This window comes from Paramormyrops kingsleyae, chromosome 2 (genome assembly GCF_048594095.1).
Source record: "Paramormyrops kingsleyae isolate MSU_618 chromosome 2, PKINGS_0.4, whole genome shotgun sequence".
Classification (NCBI taxonomy): domain Eukaryota; kingdom Metazoa; phylum Chordata; class Actinopteri; order Osteoglossiformes; family Mormyridae; genus Paramormyrops; species Paramormyrops kingsleyae.
Genome location: NC_132798.1, coordinates 16,248,050 through 16,266,403, shown reverse-complemented (window position 1 = coordinate 16,266,403; position 18,354 = coordinate 16,248,050). Strand labels below are relative to the sequence as shown.

The window sequence follows — 18,354 nt, the reverse complement described above, 5'->3', positions numbered from 1 at the left end:
GCTTTGACTGGTTTGTTTCCTTGATTTGAGAGACTCATCCAGCTGTTTCACATTAACATTAGTGATACATGCATGATTGAAAGAGGCTGATCAATCAGCAAGCAGCAAGATCTGAGTGCTTAAGTGAAATCCAGGTCCTTTTCATTGAAATGGTAGTTTACAAATCCTGTGCTACACTGTCAAAAAAAGTACCAATTTGTACCTTTGAGGGTACAATTGCTTGTTACTGGGGCTGTATCCTCAAGGGCCGCCAGTTGTACCCTAGCTATAGGTAAATGTACCTTTTAGGCTAAAGAAATGGACTCTGAGGAGTATTTTTGTAGCATTGTGGGTATATTAATGTTGTTTATACCTTGGGATACCAGGGCTGTACCCTTTATTCTGACTGTGTAGCTGAAAGTGTCCTCCCTGACATGGATTATCTGCTCACCCTAACTGGTTTGGGGAGGATGACTGTTTTCAGTGAAATAAGCAGTAAAGCTTCTCACACAGTAGCTGTAGCCTCAGCTGTGGACGTCTCACGTCCAGGTGTTGTTGCTCTAGTTATGTCCAGTTACGCGGGTATTTGTAACGTGACCTACTCGATGGTGCTGTATCCGTAACGCGACCTACTCGATGGTGCTGTATCCGTAACGCGACCTACTCGATGGTGCTGTATCCGTAACGCGACCTACTCGATGGTGCTGTATCCGTAACGCGACCTACTCGATGGTGCTGTATCCGTAACGCGACCTACTCGATGGTGCTGTATCCGTAACGCGACCTACTCGATGGTGCTGTATCCGTAACGCGACCTACTCGATGGTGCTGTATCCGTAACGCGACCTACTCGAAGGTGCTGTATCCGTAACGCGACCTACTCGATGGTGCTGTATCCGTAACGCGACCTACTCGAAGGTGCTGTATCCGTAACGCGACCTACTCGAAGGTGCTGTATCCGTAACGCGACCTACTCGATGGTGCTGTATCTGTAACATGACTGCTGCAACTAATGTTTGACGTGCCAACAGTTTTGGGATCCAACATGATGGCCAGGGGAACGACTGCGACCCAACGGGGCGGCAACCCTACATCATGTCCCGCCAGCTGCAGTACGACACCTCGCCCCTCACCTGGTCGCCCTGTAGCCGGGAGGCCATCACGCGCTTCCTGGAGTGAGTGACACCCTTCCGTGTGTTTTCCTCACCTCCCTCATCTCCCTCTATCGCCGCTCTTTCAGCTGGAACATCTGCACTTTGCTTAGATCAGGTTTAGCCTTTTGTGTTTGGGATTATCCTGAGGAACCTGGTTTCTTTGTGCTGCTAGATGTGGTTCTACTTCATTGCACTTTCTGTGGGATCCGCTCACTCAGCATGTCTTCCCCTAGGCTTTTAGTAACCTGGCTTCTTGCCTTCTTCAAGTGTCCCTGGAATTTTGGCCACGTTGGGCTCCCAGGGGGAAAACTAATGACACCCACGTGAAACTAACCACACCCATGTTAGCTTGACCTAGATTCTGAAGCCAGATTCAGGTCACCCATCTGTCTAATTTCAAGAACATCTTAAATTCCCTGAGCTGGACTGCAGGCCATAAAATATACTGTGATAAGTGCAATCCAGTTTTAAACTGGTAACAAGACACTAGTTCTGCAGTTTTTTTTGCATTATTGTCCACCAGAAGTCAATGGTGCTACCAGCATAATCCCCATTCGCAAATTCCTTATGGAGATTTCTGCGGGTTTACTGTGTGAGTTTATTAGTCAGCATCCCTCTATCCCTCCCTCCTCTCACCTCCCTACCCCCCCCTTCCCTTTCTCCTGGTCTCATGCCTCTCCCTGGTGACTCATAGTCGTGGTTGGGGGTCATGCCTGGATGACCGGCCCTCCAAGACAGATCTCAGCACATCTTTGGAGGCCCCTGGTGTGAAGTACACCATCCAGCACCAGTGCCAGCTGCAGTATGGTCCCAATGCCACCTCCTGCCCCCAAGTAGAGGTGAGAGATCAAACACTCCATTCCTGGTTTGGCACAGATCAGCCTATTTAGCCAGTTTTACTTGCTTGGCTTGTTTACCCCGTTTACCCAGCCAATTTAGCTATTTAACTAGTTAGCATATTCAGCACGTTTACCCAGTTTAGCTTGTTTGGCCTGTTTACCCAGAGATTTAAGCCATTTTAACAATTCGGGCTGTTTCTCCTGTTTAGGCAGTTTACCTTCACTAGCCGGCTTTCTCTGATTTCCCAGCTATTTCAGAGATGTAGCCATTTAAACTATTTAACCCTCTTCTCCTGCTTAGCCTTGTCATCCTTTTATGGAAATTCAGGCCATCTTGCATCAAACCAGTATGACAAAAAGTGGGAAAAAATATGATGATGATGGAAATAGGCCTCGTAACCTCAGATGTCTGACTCAGTGCCCAGATTGTTCTGCAGAGGCTTGTGAGTCATTTGCAAATGTGCGGTAGCAGATGCAGGCATGGGGGAAAAATGAGCATTTCAAACATTAAGTCGTGTATATTTCTCCCAGTGTCAGAAGCTGTATATACAATGTGTGCTGCATTTTCGCCTTCTCCTCTTGACTCTTGCTCAGTCTCTGCAGCTGGTCTTCTCCCCTTCTTGATTTGTTGTCCAGCTGTACACAGTCACATCAGATTTGTTTGCCTTCAAAAGCTTCAACTTTAATGCAAGGTGTTTGAAAACAAATGAGGCCATATATGCACAGTAGATATCAGCAGCACATCCCTTCTACGAGAGATGGCACTGATCTGATGCCCGCTATCAGTATCGGGTCAGTACCGGCAAAAAACGAGGGTGGGGAGTAGCAAGAACCCATTCCGATTTTCCAAGAAAGATTGGTCTAGCCTGAAAAATCACGAAAATGCTGATAGCCTTAGTGTGACATACCATAAACAGAAGTGAGGGTCACATGATGGCCAGTTGTTCGGCAATGCATTTGTGTCGGAACCTTTATGTTGGCTGTGGAAATACAGTAACTGTACTTTACGCTGAGGGATGTGCAATGTATGTAAAGCTAGTGCTGATTTTTCTTAAGTCTCAACACAGTAAAATGTATGCAAACTAGATCATTAGACTTGTATTCTTTCTAAAGTTTGGTTATTACTTAAAAGTCTTGTGTGTGCTCCATTTGTACTGGAGACTTGTCTCGTTGTGTCTAGTTACTGCACGTTTGCAGCAGAAGCAGACTGGTGTAAATCCTCTCGGCCATGAATTTCTTCCTGTTGCTTGTTACTGTGCAACAAGGCAAAGGTGGGAAAAAGGTAATGAGCCACTGATGGGGTTTTAAGGAAATGAACACCAATGGGAAAGGCACAAAATAAAGGAATGCAAGGGATCGGAAAAAACAATGGTAAAAACAAGAACAGGCTCTAAGAAACGTATAGTAATGCAACAAGGAAACACTGGGAACAGGACAAGGCAATGGAACAGAGTAACAAACACGCAGTAACTAGACACAGGGACTGACTAACAAATGGAGCGAGGGCAGGCACTTAAATATGCACAGAGAATCAGGGCAAACAAGGGACAGCTGTACATCGTAATCAAATTAATCAATCAAAAGGATTCGGGTCAACAAGGAACAGGTAGGATGGATTACAATTAACAAGCAGTAGAACATTAACAAACACTACAGGTTAACAGCACTAAGAAAGACTAGGAACAGAAGTGCATGCAGAACATAATAAAACAAGGAATGAGCAGGATAACCTATAACAGGGACCCAAAGATAAATCATAACAGACACATGGAAGCTAGGGGCTACAAGACACAGGAAGGATCAGGATGGCCAGCGCCACCTTCTGGTCAAACGGGGATAAAACGCATAGGGCAGGGATGGAAGGGTACTGACGCTGACATAGCTTTTGTTTGAGCAACATGACCATTATATTTTCCCATTCTTATACTCAAACAATGCCGCTACAACACTAAATGCAGAAAATTTATATCATGCCATCTCTACATCCAACCCAATCTGTCTACCATCTACAAAGCACAGAACACGAGTTTGGAATATTCTGTAGAGCTCAGAACTTAGCGCTGAATTTCTGTCATCTGCAGAACATTTGCCAGATTCTGTGGTGCTCTGTGAATGGCTCCTGTCGATCCAAGATGGATGCTCCGGCTGATGGGACCAGATGTGGACCAAATAAGGTATGTTGCTGTTCTTTATTGTGGAGGGGGATTTACATTTTTCACTCGTGCCATGTGTATTTCATGAATTCATTCTGCTTTTGCTAAAAAGTGACACACTCCAGACAGAGGGTCTGTATCACAAAGCCTGGCAACTTGTCGGATTTAATGTAGTCTGGGCTAAATGCAAGTGAGCTAAGATAAAGTCCACGTAAACTGGGGTACCTTAAATTTGTCAACTTATCTGGCTAAGTAAGAAATCTGGCTTTGTGTTACAGGCCCCTAGTGTTTCATACCTTATTCATGATAAGATGTACATCTACGTAGAAAATAATCTGGGAAGCTAGTGTTTTGCTTACAAATGCCTAACAGTGAGGCCTGCACAGACAGCTCTTGTTGAAAATCCTGATCATTTATGTTGCCCTGCTACGTGTTTTTCTTCTATACATACTAAATGATGATTGGTGGTTGTTATCGTGGAACGAGACTATTGGCTGTATGTGTCATGTGGGGCTTAACTGGCAGAAACTCTCCTCGTGTCCCCCTGCAGTGGTGCATCTCTGGGGAGTGTGTAATCGTAGGGAAGCTACCCGAGACGGTGAACGGGGCCTGGGGTTTGTGGAGCTCCTGGTCTCACTGCTCCCGCACCTGTGGGGCCGGGATCCAGTCTGCTGAGAGAGAGTGCGACCGGCCCAAGTGAGTGATCCCCCACCCCAGTGCCTCATGCTCTTCTTTCTGTGCTTACAGATGGAAAACATATATGAAACGTGCAATTATACCACTCAGGATTCTGTAAGTCAATGTTTCTCAACCCAGTCCATCGGGAACTCGCAGCCAGTCCACATTTTTGCTCCCTCCCCACTGCCAGCACACCTGTACCAGGTGTTCGGTGTTCTCGATTGCTTGTTTTTGGATCAGGATGCTGGGAGGGAGCAAAAATGTGGACTGGCTGGGAGTTCTCGATGGACTGGGTTGTCTCAGATATGCTGCAGGTGTGTGGAAGCATGCTGCTTCACTGCAGTGTTCTCTGGGCTGTGTCCCAAGTCACCCAGTGTATTCCAAGATATTTTTAAAGGGTATTAAAGGTTATTTGAGAATTTGCTGGATTTATGGCTCGAGTGAAAGTGTATAGATAGCTACCTCACTCCACTCTGCCCCCCCCTGAGAAAGCAGCTGGCTCGGTCAGTGCAGGCATGTCTATATATCTCCCCAACTGGGGCTGACCTGCTCCCCACCCTGTCCCCACCCCTCCATACTGACCCCACCCACCACCATTGCTGCATCGAAGACGTGAACATGCTGCAATCAATTATCATTACTTATGCTGATGAGAGCATAATGATGGCAGCATGTTGGTTACTGTGAAACCTGAAAATGTGTAGAAGCACCGAAGTCGGTCACTGTGACTTTTTTTTTTTCTTTTAGGCCAGAATTTGGCGGGAAATATTGCATGGGCGAGCGAAAGCGCTACCGTGTCTGCAACAGCAAACGCTGCGGCCAGGAACAGCCTACCTTCCGCCAGATGCAATGCAGTGAGTTCGACACGGTACCCTTCAAGAACCAGCTGTACCAGTGGATCCCCGTTATCAGCACTGGTACGTTTCACGCTTGCCAGTAAACACCCTCCCCATCCTGGTCATGCTGTTTGCCCTGCAGCCTATGTTCAGAGTGCTGAGATCAGACCTTTTTATATTCCAGGATTTCATTTTTTAGTAATTACATCAGTGTTTATTGCCCGGCCTCATTTCATAGCAGTTTGTTAAACTATAACCCCCCCCCCCCCCAATAAAATAAGCAAAACTGGATGACTACAGCCATATGTGCACTTTCTCCCCCCAGCTAATACAGCACTATTGAACTCACAATAAGAAAGTAGTGAGACAGTGTAAAACAAGTAATAAAAACATACCAGTGCCTTTGGAAAGGAATCGAGACACAGAATTAATTTCTTTTACATACAATCTACCGTTAAATAGTCGTAAAATAAAAACGCTCTTAGTTTAACTGCATTTTAGTGAGGTGTTGATGATCAGGAAGAACAAACATAACTGAGAGCCAGTAGAACTGATTATATACATATATTTCATTCTCTCCTGGTCGCTCTGTATTCTCTTATCAATTCTTAATTCCCATTTCATTCTTGCATCATTTCTTCACTTCCCTTATTTTCTTCCCTCCCTTCTTTCCTTCCCACCATTTCTGCCCCCCACCCTGGACCCCAGCCTACCCCTGCGAGCTGCACTGCCGGCCAGTGGATGACCAGTTCTCGGAGAAGATGCTGGACGCCGTGACGGACGGGACGCCGTGCTTTGTGCACAACAGCAGCCGGAGTGTGTGCATTAACGGCGTGTGTAAGGTAGTGCGCCGGGGGCAAAACTGGCAGAAACTTGCTTTGTCTATGGAGGTGTCCCGCTTTAAACAGGAAGGTCACCATAAGAAGCGGAATTAGGCACTTGGATGTCACATGCCAGCAAGAAATGTCAAAGTGATAGATAGGAGCAACAGCAATAAAGGGTTTCATCATCATCATCAGGAGGAAGCAGGGGGTGATACTGTAGATGGGCAGCGAGTCACCGTGGTGGCTGCACCGTATGTGTGTGTACAGAGGTAACCCAAATATGACCTGGCATGACCCCATTCTGTGAGAATATTGCCAGGGCTGTTTCGGGGGCCTTTAGCCTTCCCTGCAAATAAATGTACATTAATTAGTTTGAGTCATGTGTTCTTATTCATTTTCATTACGATCTGACCCTCCTAGTAAAGGTTTAGCCCCTCCCCCCTTTTCATAAACCTTAGTGACTTATGGTTAGGAGATCACATGGTATATTAACATGCTTTAAACATGTGTGTGCGTGGGTTATGCGTATGTTACATTGTGGGACCCAAACGTGCCCACAATGTGATAAAAAAAAAAAACTGTTGTTTTGACTTTATGGGGATCATCTCGGTCCCCACAAGCGGAAACTCCATTTTATAAAAATCTGTGTCTGCAATCAAAAAACTTAAAATGCCTGAAAATGTTTGGTTACTTATGGTTAAGGTTAGGGCTGGGTAGCAGTTAAAGTTGTCATTGTTGGGATTAGGGTTTTTTCCCCATAGAGATGAATGGACGGTCCCCACAAAGAAATGAAACGTGTGTTTGTGTGTGTTCCTGGTGTGCCTGATCACCCCCCCCCCCCCCCCAGGAAGTGGGCTGTGACTATGGCATCAACTCAAACGCCGTGGAGGACCGCTGTGGGGTGTGCCTGGGGGATGGCTCTTCCTGCCAGACCGTTCGGAGGAGCTTTGAGGAGGGGGAAGGTCATGGTGAGCCCCCCCCCCCGGCATACTGTCCTCCCCATGCGACACCTTGGCAACGTACCTTCATGGTTCAGCATTATTGCTCCTTCTAATGTGACCCAGAACATCAGTGAAAGGGACACATGTCCGACTGGAATTCTTTAGGAAATTCTGTGCTGTTAGATCCATCCATCCAGCCATCCATACGTCTATCCACCTGTCCTGGTGAGGGTCACAGGAAGGCATGGAGGCCTCCCTGGACAAGGCAGAGCAACACCCTGGAGAGCATGTATTACATTATTAGTCAATAACTAGAGTGACCCACAAGCACGGTCCTCTGTCATGTGACGAGGCCTCTGTTGCCCCTGATTTGTTTGTCTGTGACACATGTGGCCTCCAGGTTACGTGGACGTGGGACTGATACCGGAGGGGGCGCGGGATATCGTGGTGCAAGAGGTAGAGGAAGCCGCTAACTTCCTGGCACTAAGGGGGCAGGACACAGAGGAGTACTACCTGAATGGGCGCTATATCATCCAATGGAAGGGCGAGTACGAAGCGGGGGGGGCCACCTTCTACTACGAGAGGAGTGGCAACCTGGAGAACCTGACTTCACCGGGGCCCACGCGGGAGCCAATCATGATCCAGGTACAGCGGCCTGTACCCTCAAACAGGTACTGCCCCCCCACAGGAGCAGCGGGTGACACCGCAACAGGGAGAAACAGATTATGGGGCACTGTCACCTCACGAAGAGCTCCTGGCCCGGAACGGAGGAGGCAGGGGTGGAACAGCATCCACCCATGGGCCCATTGTGGCATGAGGACCACTGAAAATATAATGAGGGGATCCACCCAAAATGCCCCTTTTGATAATAAAAGACAATCATGTGAAATTCTCAAGTTTATCAAAAATCCTCCCTCCCCCAAACAGCAAATTTCATTGAAATGGAATCTGAATTCAGGGGGAGTTTCAAGTGAGATGGGGCCCGGATTCAGAGGGAGTTTCGGGTGAGATGGGGTCCGGATTCAGGGGGAGTTTCGGCTGAGATGGAGCACGGATACAGGGGGAGTTTTGGGTGAGATGGGGTCCGGATACAGGGGGAGTTTCGGGTGAGATGGAGCCGGGATTCAGGGGATGTTTCGGGTGAGATGGGGTCCGGATTCAGGGGGTGTTTCGGGTGAGATGGGGCCCGGATTCAGGGGGTGTTTCGGGTGAGATGGGGTCCGGATTCAGGGGGTGTTTCGGGTGAGATGGGGTCCGGATTCAGGGGGTGTTTCGGGTGAGATGGGGTCCGGATTCAGGGGGTGTTTCGGGTGAGATGGGGTCCGGATTCAGGGGGTGTTTCGGGTGAGATGGGGTCCGGATTCAGGGGGTGTTTCGGGTGAGATGGGGTCCGGATTCAGGGGGTGTTTCGGGTGAGATGGGGTCCGGATTCAGGGGGTGTTTCGGGTGAGATGGAGCCCGGATTCAGGGGGTGTTTCGGGTGAGATGGAGCCCGGATTCAGGGGGTGTTTCGGGTGAGATGGTATTATACTTTCTCTGGATTTAGGCTGATGTTTTGCTTTCACCATCCAGCTTCTTTTCCAAGAGAAGAACCCGGGAATCAAGTATGAATACACCATCAGAAAGAGCCGTCAGAGAGGCAACGAGATTCTGCAACCGGAGTACAGGTGGAAACATGGTGCCTGGACTGACTGCAGCGCCACCTGTGGGGCAGGTGAGTCAAAGCTTTATATCAGATTAAAGACAAAAATCAAATCAAAATTTGGTGTTGAGCCTGCAGCTCCCCAACCCACCAGCTCCGCTGTCTGATTTCTTCTTAACCTCTTAAATCTAATGTGTTTTTGACAGATTGCAGGCATGGCCAGCTGAACCCAGCACAGCCTGCAACACCCTGGTTATGACTGAAATTTAGATTCATCTGATGTATCATATTTGTAAAGTCAGATGTTCTGTGCGACTAAAATGACATAATTTAAAAAGATTTCAAATTTAAAAAAAAAGATGTTTTCTTAATTAAGACAAAAGAGGCCTTTTGAAAGAGTTAGTGGAATTCTGGCAAGCAGAAAGGACAAATTGTTGTGAGCCCATTTGAAATTATTTACTCAAAAAGAATGACCTCCAAATGCATATCCTGGGGGGGCGTGAGGGGGCTGGAGCCTGTGCCAGGCAGCATGGGGCACAAGGTCAGAACAGTACGCTGATCTCAGAAAGACCTACAGCTGTAAATGCTTTTAACTCAGAGTACCCCCAAAATTAGCCATAATTTTCCAATTCTCCAATTTTCCATGTTCTCCTCTGGCTTTACCTTTTGAATTTGCTATGTCCATTGTGCCTTTTAGCCATCTCAAAATAACATGGCCTGCTGAATACCACTTCCTATCCTGGAACACAGGGATCCAAAACCAGCCAGTCCGCTGCTTCGAGGCTGAGGCTGGAGTGGTGGAGGAGTCTCTCTGTGACCCCATAACGCGACCCAAAGACCGGCAACGCAAGTGCAAGAAGATAGACTGCCCGGCTAGGTATGGCGCCCTCATCTGTTTGGAGGTAGAATATTTATAGCTATTAATGCTTAGCTGACTCATTTCTAAAAAAGAAGGTTAACAGCTTAACGTTTGCCCTGATTTCTGATTTATTCGTGAAGCTTTGTTGATGTCATTTGGAGAATAACTCCGCCCCCTCCCTGACTGCTAATTCTCCCCTTCATGACTGCCCCCAGGTGGTGGGTGGGCGCCTGGCAGCCTTGCTCCGCCCCCTGTGGCCCGTCTGGCCTGAAGAAGCGCACGGTGCTGTGCGTGCGGTCCGTGGGCTCGGAGGAGCGCGTGCTGCACCCTGGGGACTGCAGAAACCTGCTCAAACCCAAACCTGCAGTGCCCTGCAACCGAGATGTGCAGTGCGGGTCCGAATGGGCCGTGGGACCCTGGAGTGAGGTGCTTAACACTACTCAGCTTTGTTTAACATTATCACTGCTCTCTATAGAATGTTATACTCAGTGATGTGTAACACTTAATATTACTTAACATTTAACACCATTTAACACTCAACTACCTGTCACTCAGCACTGTTTCACACGTAACGCTTAACACAGTTTAATGCTCTGTGTAACACAACTGGCGATATAAAACTCAACACTGCACACCACAGAGCATGCTGGGATTTTTCTGTTTACTCACAATGATGCCTTTTGATGCATCAAAACATTGAACAACTGAAGTAAAAATCGACAATGATGATATTGATTTTCTCTGTGATCTTCAGTGACTGAAAATTCCTGGCAGGCACAGACAGTAATCTTTATTTCACTTTTCCTGAGTTACTTTAGCGTTTTGTCAACTGTGCCGCATGTGCCCCTTGCCCCGCAGTGCTCCGCCTCCTGTGGGGGCGGGGTCAGGTCGCGCACCGTCACCTGCCGGACGGCGCCCAGGCGTCGCTGCCAAGCTTCCAGCAAGCCGCGCTCCCATGCCCTGTGCGGGCTGCAGAGCTGCCCCTCCGCCCGCAGAAAGCCCCCCCCAGCCAGCAGGAAGGCCACTACCTACACCTCCTCCACCCTGGAGACAGAAACTGTCACCACGGTGACCGCAGACCCCGGACCTCCAGCTAGCTCCACTGCAGCCTCCACTGCGGCGAGCCCCGAGGGCGACCGGCACCATGCTGCGGGCCGAAACGCCGGCGAGGGCGACGGGGGGCCTCCCACAGCCCCTTCTTTCACGTCGGACGATGAAGGAAGCACAGATGGCTTCTTGTTTCCTGGCAACCGGCATAAGTTAGACGACATCACAGAGGACTCTGCTGTGGCTGGGAGGCACGGCCCGTGGGCGTCGGCTACCACCGTCTCCGACCCCCCCACAACGCCCCCTCCCTCGACACCTGCAGAAGCCTCAGCGTCTTCCACATGGACACCCTCCTACAGCCCTTCCATGACGCTGGGTCCAACATGGGGACCAGTAACTACCCAGGCCTCTCTGCCCAGCTCAGGGCAATCTGGTGGGGCACCAGAGACCTTGCCTACCTCACCCCAGACGGCCCAGGATGCTGGGTTTGCCGGGACCTCAGAACCAAACAGCACAGCTAACCCTACAGGCAGCCACAGCAATGGACCTCCTGTTAACATGAACGTCTTCTGGGTGGTGGGCAACTGGAGTGAGGTAGGTGGAGATGGTCTGCGGATGGTCTGTTCACAGTGGGGTGAGTCACTGTGACCCATAGGACCCAGTCTAGTGAGGTCTGTTCTTCATCACAATAGACTACACTGAATGGTGCACTGCTGTATGGGTTAGGACCCTGTGCCTGTGATCAGATGGTCGCTGGTTTAAATCCAGTGCCTGGCACAGTGACGTTAGTGCTCGGCCCTTCAGCAAAGCCCTCAGTCCTGGGGACACTGGCTGACCCGACTCTCTGATCCTCACTTGTATGCCGCTTTGGACGAAAGCTAGATAAATAAAAGTATAGGTGTAACTGCCTATGATCATAGCCTATGAATAATGAATTGGTGTGTTCGAAAACGCCTTTGGTGTGTGAATATCTGAGCTCTGTGATGGACTGGCACCTCATCCACGGTGTCCCTGCCTGATGCCTTGTACTTCCTGTCATATGTTCCGGACCAAAGGTATAGATTTGGGTGTGGACAAAAGGGACGTGTCCCTAGCAAGACTGTGGGAGTACTGTGTGTGTTCAAGGGGGGGCGAGGCATTCAGGGCTGATCTGGTCCTTTCCAGTGTTGTAGGAGTACTGTGTGTGTTCAGGGGAGTTGGGCATTCGGGATAGATTTGGTTCTGCTTTGAAACCAGCTTTGGCAGCTTTGCCCCAGACTCACCATGACCCTCTACCGAATAATAAATTACGGAAGATAATAAAGGATAGAGGTCGTTAAATCGCTGTGAAATACCATGACGTTCTCCTTCTCTGTCTTTTCCACGTGGCCCTGGTGCAGTGCTCTACCTCCTGTGGCCTGGGGGCCATGTGGCGAACAGTTACATGCAGCTCCCCCCAGGAGGCGCTCTGCTCAGACATCAGGAGACCCGACCCTGCCAGGAGGTGCCATCTCCGTCCCTGTGCTACCTGGCACAGTGGCGACTGGGGCAAGGTGAGCAAGATGAGTCAAAAAGGACCAGCAGGTGGCGCACTAGCTAATGTACCATGAGACTGAAAAGGCAACAGATCTAGAGATATGGTCACCATCGTGATTTTGAGCGAGTTATTTGCATTAATTGCATTAATTATGTGCTATTAATTGAAAACAAACAAACAAAATATGCATCGACAACATCAAATAGTATGACAGGAAGGAAAGAAGATGCCAGGGATTGTGGTACAAGTGAAAGAGGAGGGTTGACAGCAGGTGAGATTTATTTGTGTCCTCTGTTGTCTAATGTAAGTATGGAACTCGTCCTGATTTGCAAAAAAGGCCCCGTTAAGACAGAGGTTGCAGCGGCCCTGTTTTCCAGCACTTGAAGGCTCAAGGTCATGTTTTTAGTCATTTATAAACACATTTATAATCATAAAGCATTATGAACATGGCTATAAATATTTATAAAAAGGCATAACACATTATAGCCATGTGTATTATGCATTACGAATGCTTTATGCACCTCTCATATATAATGCACAATGTAGTACAAAGCATCCTTAATGCTTATACTGACTATTATAATGCATTATAGATGAGAGGTGAATAAAGCATTCATAATGCATATAAATATTTATAGCCACATTTATAATGCTTTATGAATGCATTATGATTTGCTAGGAATGTGTTTATAAATTACTAAAAACATGGTCTTAATTAAAATGTTACCACTCATGCTTCTGTTCTGTCACTTATTAGTTGACATTTTAAAGTGATATGCGCCCTGCCCTCTATCTCGCCCTGTCTTTCTTTCCTGTGGTTTTTCTGCATGTCTGCAGTGCCCAGAGGGATGCCTAGGGGGCAGCAGGCAGCGTGATGTGCTATGCATGGACACCCAGAGCCAGCGTGTGCTACGCCCCTACCACTGCCAGGCGGTGGGGCACCGCCCCCCCAGTTCCGAGCCCTGCCTCTCGCGGCCTTGCGAAGCCTGGCAGTTCTCCCCCTGGGGAAAGGTACGGTGGGTGCAAAATCCGCTTAATGCTAACATTTCACCACAAGCTATCTGCATCCCAGGAGCTCCCAGAAGACTTGAGAACATCACTGGAAAATGGTCCTTCATTTAGTTATGGTTATTTAATTGTGAACTGCACAGTGGTCTCATATCTCCAGGGATGTGTGGAGTGTATGTGTGTTGATACGCTAGTTTCCATCCACGGCCAAAGACATGAGGGTGGGTGAATGTCTCTGCATCTGTATCGCCTGTACTGTGTGTGTGTGCGTGTGTGTGTGTGTGTGTGTGTGTGTGTGTGTGAGAGCCCTGTGATGGACTGACATCCTGTCCAGGGTTGTCTCCCTCCTGTCCTGTGCTGCCTGCAATAGGCTCCATCCTGTAACCCCAAAGAGTGGTTAGAAGATAGACTAAGATGGATGGACTAGTTCAGTTCCAGCCAAGACCTGTTTTAATGTGTTTTTGTAAACACTTGGGTGTGTGGATCAGTGGGCTTGAACCTCTGTGCCTATGACCGGAAGGTTGTCGGTTTGATACCCGACTTCGCTAGAACGTTCACATGTCCGTGGGTCCTTGAGCGAGGCCCTCAACCCCCAGCCCCAAGGGCGCCATTGCAGGGGCTGCCCTTCACTGCTCTCACCTACATGTGTGTTATGGAAAGCAAAAAGAGAATTTCCCCACATGGATCAATTGTCTCCATCATCATCATTAAATGTTAATTACTCTAGCATCTATGTTGGTAAGGGAGCTATGCTAAAATAAGTTGTAGGATTTTTTTTTTTATTGAGTTGCATTATACAGTACGTCTGCTCCACCCCCCAGTGCTCGAAGGGGTGTGGTGAGGGCCAGCGGGAGCGCCTTGTGTACTGCCCAGAACCGGCCCGCTGTGAGCCGACCCAGAAGCCTAACAGCACCGAGCCGTGCAACCAGCACTTGTGTTTCCAGTGGCAGGCCATGGCCTGGGAGGAGGTGAGAGGGCCAGTCCAAGTACAAACTGCTCTTCCTTACTTTGTGCAGGTGGTAGGAGGGTCAAGGGGCAGCAAGGGGCGACCATGTGACTGGTTCAGCCTGGTCAGGTGATTGTGAATGATGTCACTGTCTGCCCAGACTGAACCTGAATATAGCAGAATTCTGGATGAGGTTCAAACTATACTGCAAAGACCAGCAAAGATGACAAACTACAGATATTTACATTAACTAATGAGTTATGTTAGGTTGAATGCCAGTTATCGGTAGTTCCAGGTGTAGATGAGATCTGGCAGTCAGCCCTTTGACTTGTGAGTTTTCAGAGCAACACCAGGCAACTAGCAGAGTTAAAAAGGCCATTGAGTTGCAGGTTCATGAGTCAAAACACCGCAAAATGATGTAATGTGTGGAAAACCATGCCAGCAAGAAGGACTGGTGATGTTTTGCAGGCTGAGGGTGACCCTACTCCATATTCACTGCGTCATATTAATATCGTTAAGTATTTTCATTGTTTTGTGCACCCACTGTATCTGTTACCATTTTTTTCTTGCTGATTCTATATTCCTTTTTAATGATTCCCAGACGTGTTCGGTATGCATATGCTGATGCTGTCTGTGGAGTAATTGGACTGACAGACTGCAGGCACTGTGTCTGTCACTGTGTTTGAATACCGGCTGGGTCCTGGGTGTTGTTGACGTGTGACTCCTTTTTTTAATGCTCATTTCACTGACTGCTGGCGCTCTGTGTCCTTGCTGTTTGATTTGTCGCACTCCCTACATTGGTGATGCCTGTTTGAACCAGTCGCTAACACAGTCTGGGCTGTCTTGGTTCTGCCTGTCTCAGTGCTCCGTGAGCTGTGGGGGTGGAGTGCAGCACCGCGCGGTGACGTGTGTGAATGAGGAGTCGGGCGGCGTGGAGGGCGGCCAGTGTGAACGGAGCAGCCGGCCAGACGACTTCCAGAAGTGCAACCTGCAGAAATGCGAGAGTGGCCCTGGTAAGCCCCTGCTCAGTGGTATCAGCTAATTCTTTGTCTTTAGCTGTTTAGCTTATGCTTTTATGAGAAAAGAACTCACTGATTTATCCCAGTTAGTTTAAGTATTTACATGTGTTTATTTAGACGATGATGTTAGTCTAAAACAACAAACAAGTGAGGAAAATATAACGTTACAAACATACAGCTGCCACGTAGTCAACTAAGCATAAACACAGCTACGCTGAGCTTCCAGTTAATGCCCAATTATAAGTCTATAATTCACAGCACCTTTGAAACACAGCAAGAACCAAATAAGGCAACAATTCAATTTAGCGGATAAAGTGCAACACCAGGAGCAGTCAGGAAACACGGAGTGGTGTTAACTAGGTAAATATTGAATATTGAAGGATTTTACAGAACGACAGTTTCTGAGAGTTCGAGGTATTGGAACATCAATTACCTTCTGTACTAAAATGTAACTTTTCAGTTGAAATGAATGTCGTCGAATCCGAATATCCAAGCTGGAGGCCTGCTGATACGCTAATACGTTGCCTCTTCTCCTCCGCAGTGCCCAGGTGTACGAAGGACAGCATGTCCACACGATTCTGTGAAAGACTGAAACTCCTGGGTCGATGTGCCCTCAGCTCCATCTGGAAACGGTGCTGCATCACTTGTGCGGGTTAACTGTGATCACCCCTCCCCCCGCAGCCCCACTAGCATATAACCACTGTCATACTGGGAACCACCAAGGCGCTGAACCTCAGCAAACAACAGACAGAACAGAGAAACACACAATAATCGACAAACACGAGGAGCACATACGCTGCTAAAACATATAACACACCCAAAACAGAAACACACAAAAGAAAAAAGAAAACACACAAAAACATGATTAGCGTGTCTCTTCAGTCTGTGGTAGGTGGTGCTGAAAGGGTACAGATTTTTATTATTCTGCCAGTTGTGAGATATGGCCCCTCTGAGACACAAAGACATTGCTGACACAATGAACCGAACACCTCGCTGCCTTGTGGTCTGGTCCCACCAACGCTCTGTGGTTATTCCACCGCAGGAAGAGAAGTGGCCACCCGCCCAACTACGCTGAACATCTCCGTGGTGCTTAATACGAGTCTTACACTGTTCTGTTCAGTGACTTTCATTTTGTGCCTCATAGATGGCAAAGGATGATCAGAATATTTTTAAATGGATTTCCTTGATGAGGTGGAAGACAATAATGCATGCATGGTTACTCTGTCACTGAAACGGCCATGGTGCTGGATTAGAGCTAGTAAATTTGCTCCTTATTTTTACACTGAGACGCACTGAGTGATATGTTGCAACAGCCTAACACTTGCTGGTCGACTACGGAAATACAGTAGTGTTTCGCAGCAAAATACAGTTTGGTTCAGCTTTGTGTTAGCACAGTGTTCAGCCTCAGTGTTAGTTCAGGATAGGATATTAATCAATAATAATACAAACATGTTCAGCTGTATTACAAAGTATTTTTATAAGGATATTATAACAATTTATTTTCAACAGGATATTCAGACTGTTGCATTTGTATGGTAAATAGATTAAATGTATGGTAAAAACAGGGCAGAAGAAATTAATTCCCTGCTGACTTAAGAAGCAGGGCAGTGATTGTGAGAACAGGGTGCTATGGGATACTGTGTATTTAGCCAGATACTTCCAGAAGCTACAGGTGTCCTCCACAATCAGCACATGGATGTGTCTGTAAATTATCCTGTGCTTACTGTCACTCCACTTAGGCCTCTTCTGGTGCCTCTGACTGCCTGTTCTTATTATGTTTGGCTAACACTTTTTTATATGTTTTATCCCATAGATAACTGAAGCACTCTAGATTCGCGACAGAGTACAGCGAAACCAAATAGAAGCAAAACCGGGGTTTTAAGTTCATGCTCATAATTTCCCCGCTACCCATTCCTTCGTACGTCAATCGGGATTTCAAAATCCACCAGAATTTAATCATCCTAGGACTCACTGTTAGAAAAGGGTTCCTCTTTGTCAGGCATGTTTTATTTGGTGTAGGGAATATGTTCAGAATATGTATGGGTCTGCATGGATAATGTTTACAAGGGGACTCACTGAAGTATGCAATGTGAACTTCTAAATGGCAATTGCTTTGCTGTATTGTCACACATTTGTAAATGTGACCTCACAACTTTTTTTGATTAGTGAAACCAGTCAAGGTGCCAACAAGAACAAATGAAAATTACAAAGGAAACAATGCTACTTTAAATATGGTCCCTAATTCATAATTTTATTTTCTGTGGTCCCATGGCTGAGTGATCTTTGGGCAGTGGTCACTTGGTAACATCTCACTCTTTCATTATTAAATCTGAATTCAAGTCATTTGACAAGCTGTTCACAGTCAATAGAAAACTCATGTACCCAAGGGCATAACTTCAGGTTGGGCATTGGGGTGTGGTCTTCACCCATTTAAGGGGATCCAGGTGGGTTGTAGTTGCTGGTTTTGATTATTGAGGGGGTTACAACTCCCCATCCCCCATATTTTACATCCATGCATGTACCAACCTTGTGGCCCTTGAGAACTGGAGTATAAATTGTGCAAATATATTGTACATCCGATTGGGGTGACCCCAAAATGTTTTGTTGGTTTTGATTTGTTCTGAAATCAATGTGGCTGTTAAAACTGCGGTGCTAGCATTTCAGCTAACATCTGAATGTGCATGAGGTGTTGCTGGTCATCACTCTCAGGCCTTGATAATAGGTCTAAGTATTTGATAATGTACGTGACTGACAGACTGCCTGTACCTCGAATATCTGCATTAATAAATGCCGTTATTGACTGTGTGCCTCTCGCTTCACTTTAGACTGATCTTTTCAAATCGCCATCCAGCCTTTATTATAAGCATCGATAATTCTAAAACTAAATAAATTTACAGATTAAGAAAGTACATA

At 47.3% G+C, this 18,354-nt stretch overlaps 1 protein-coding gene across 3 annotated transcripts in view; it reads left to right on the top strand.

The window, feature by feature from the left end:
• Positions 1-18,246, top strand: part of adamts12 (ADAM metallopeptidase with thrombospondin type 1 motif, 12) — a 32,795-nt gene extending 14,549 nt beyond the window's left edge. For all 3 annotated transcript variants that reach the window (XM_023836733.2, XM_023836732.2, XM_023836734.2), the window contains 17 exons: positions 1,011-1,154; positions 1,828-1,972; positions 4,054-4,146; positions 4,676-4,821; positions 5,551-5,720; positions 6,348-6,481; positions 7,311-7,431; positions 7,805-8,049; positions 8,977-9,118; positions 9,797-9,923; positions 10,121-10,331; positions 10,764-11,546; positions 12,332-12,484; positions 13,306-13,479; positions 14,298-14,444; positions 15,285-15,435; positions 15,983-18,246. In XM_023836733.2, coding sequence (XP_023692501.2) covers positions 1,011-1,154; positions 1,828-1,972; positions 4,054-4,146; positions 4,676-4,821; positions 5,551-5,720; positions 6,348-6,481; positions 7,311-7,431; positions 7,805-8,049; positions 8,977-9,118; positions 9,797-9,923; positions 10,121-10,331; positions 10,764-11,546; positions 12,332-12,484; positions 13,306-13,479; positions 14,298-14,444; positions 15,285-15,435; positions 15,983-16,098 — 3,202 coding nt within the window. In that variant the 3' untranslated portion in view covers positions 16,099-18,246. The remainder of the gene's footprint in view (positions 1-1,010; positions 1,155-1,827; positions 1,973-4,053; positions 4,147-4,675; positions 4,822-5,550; positions 5,721-6,347; positions 6,482-7,310; positions 7,432-7,804; positions 8,050-8,976; positions 9,119-9,796; positions 9,924-10,120; positions 10,332-10,763; positions 11,547-12,331; positions 12,485-13,305; positions 13,480-14,297; positions 14,445-15,284; positions 15,436-15,982) is intronic.
• Positions 18,247-18,354: the final 108 nt, after the last annotated feature.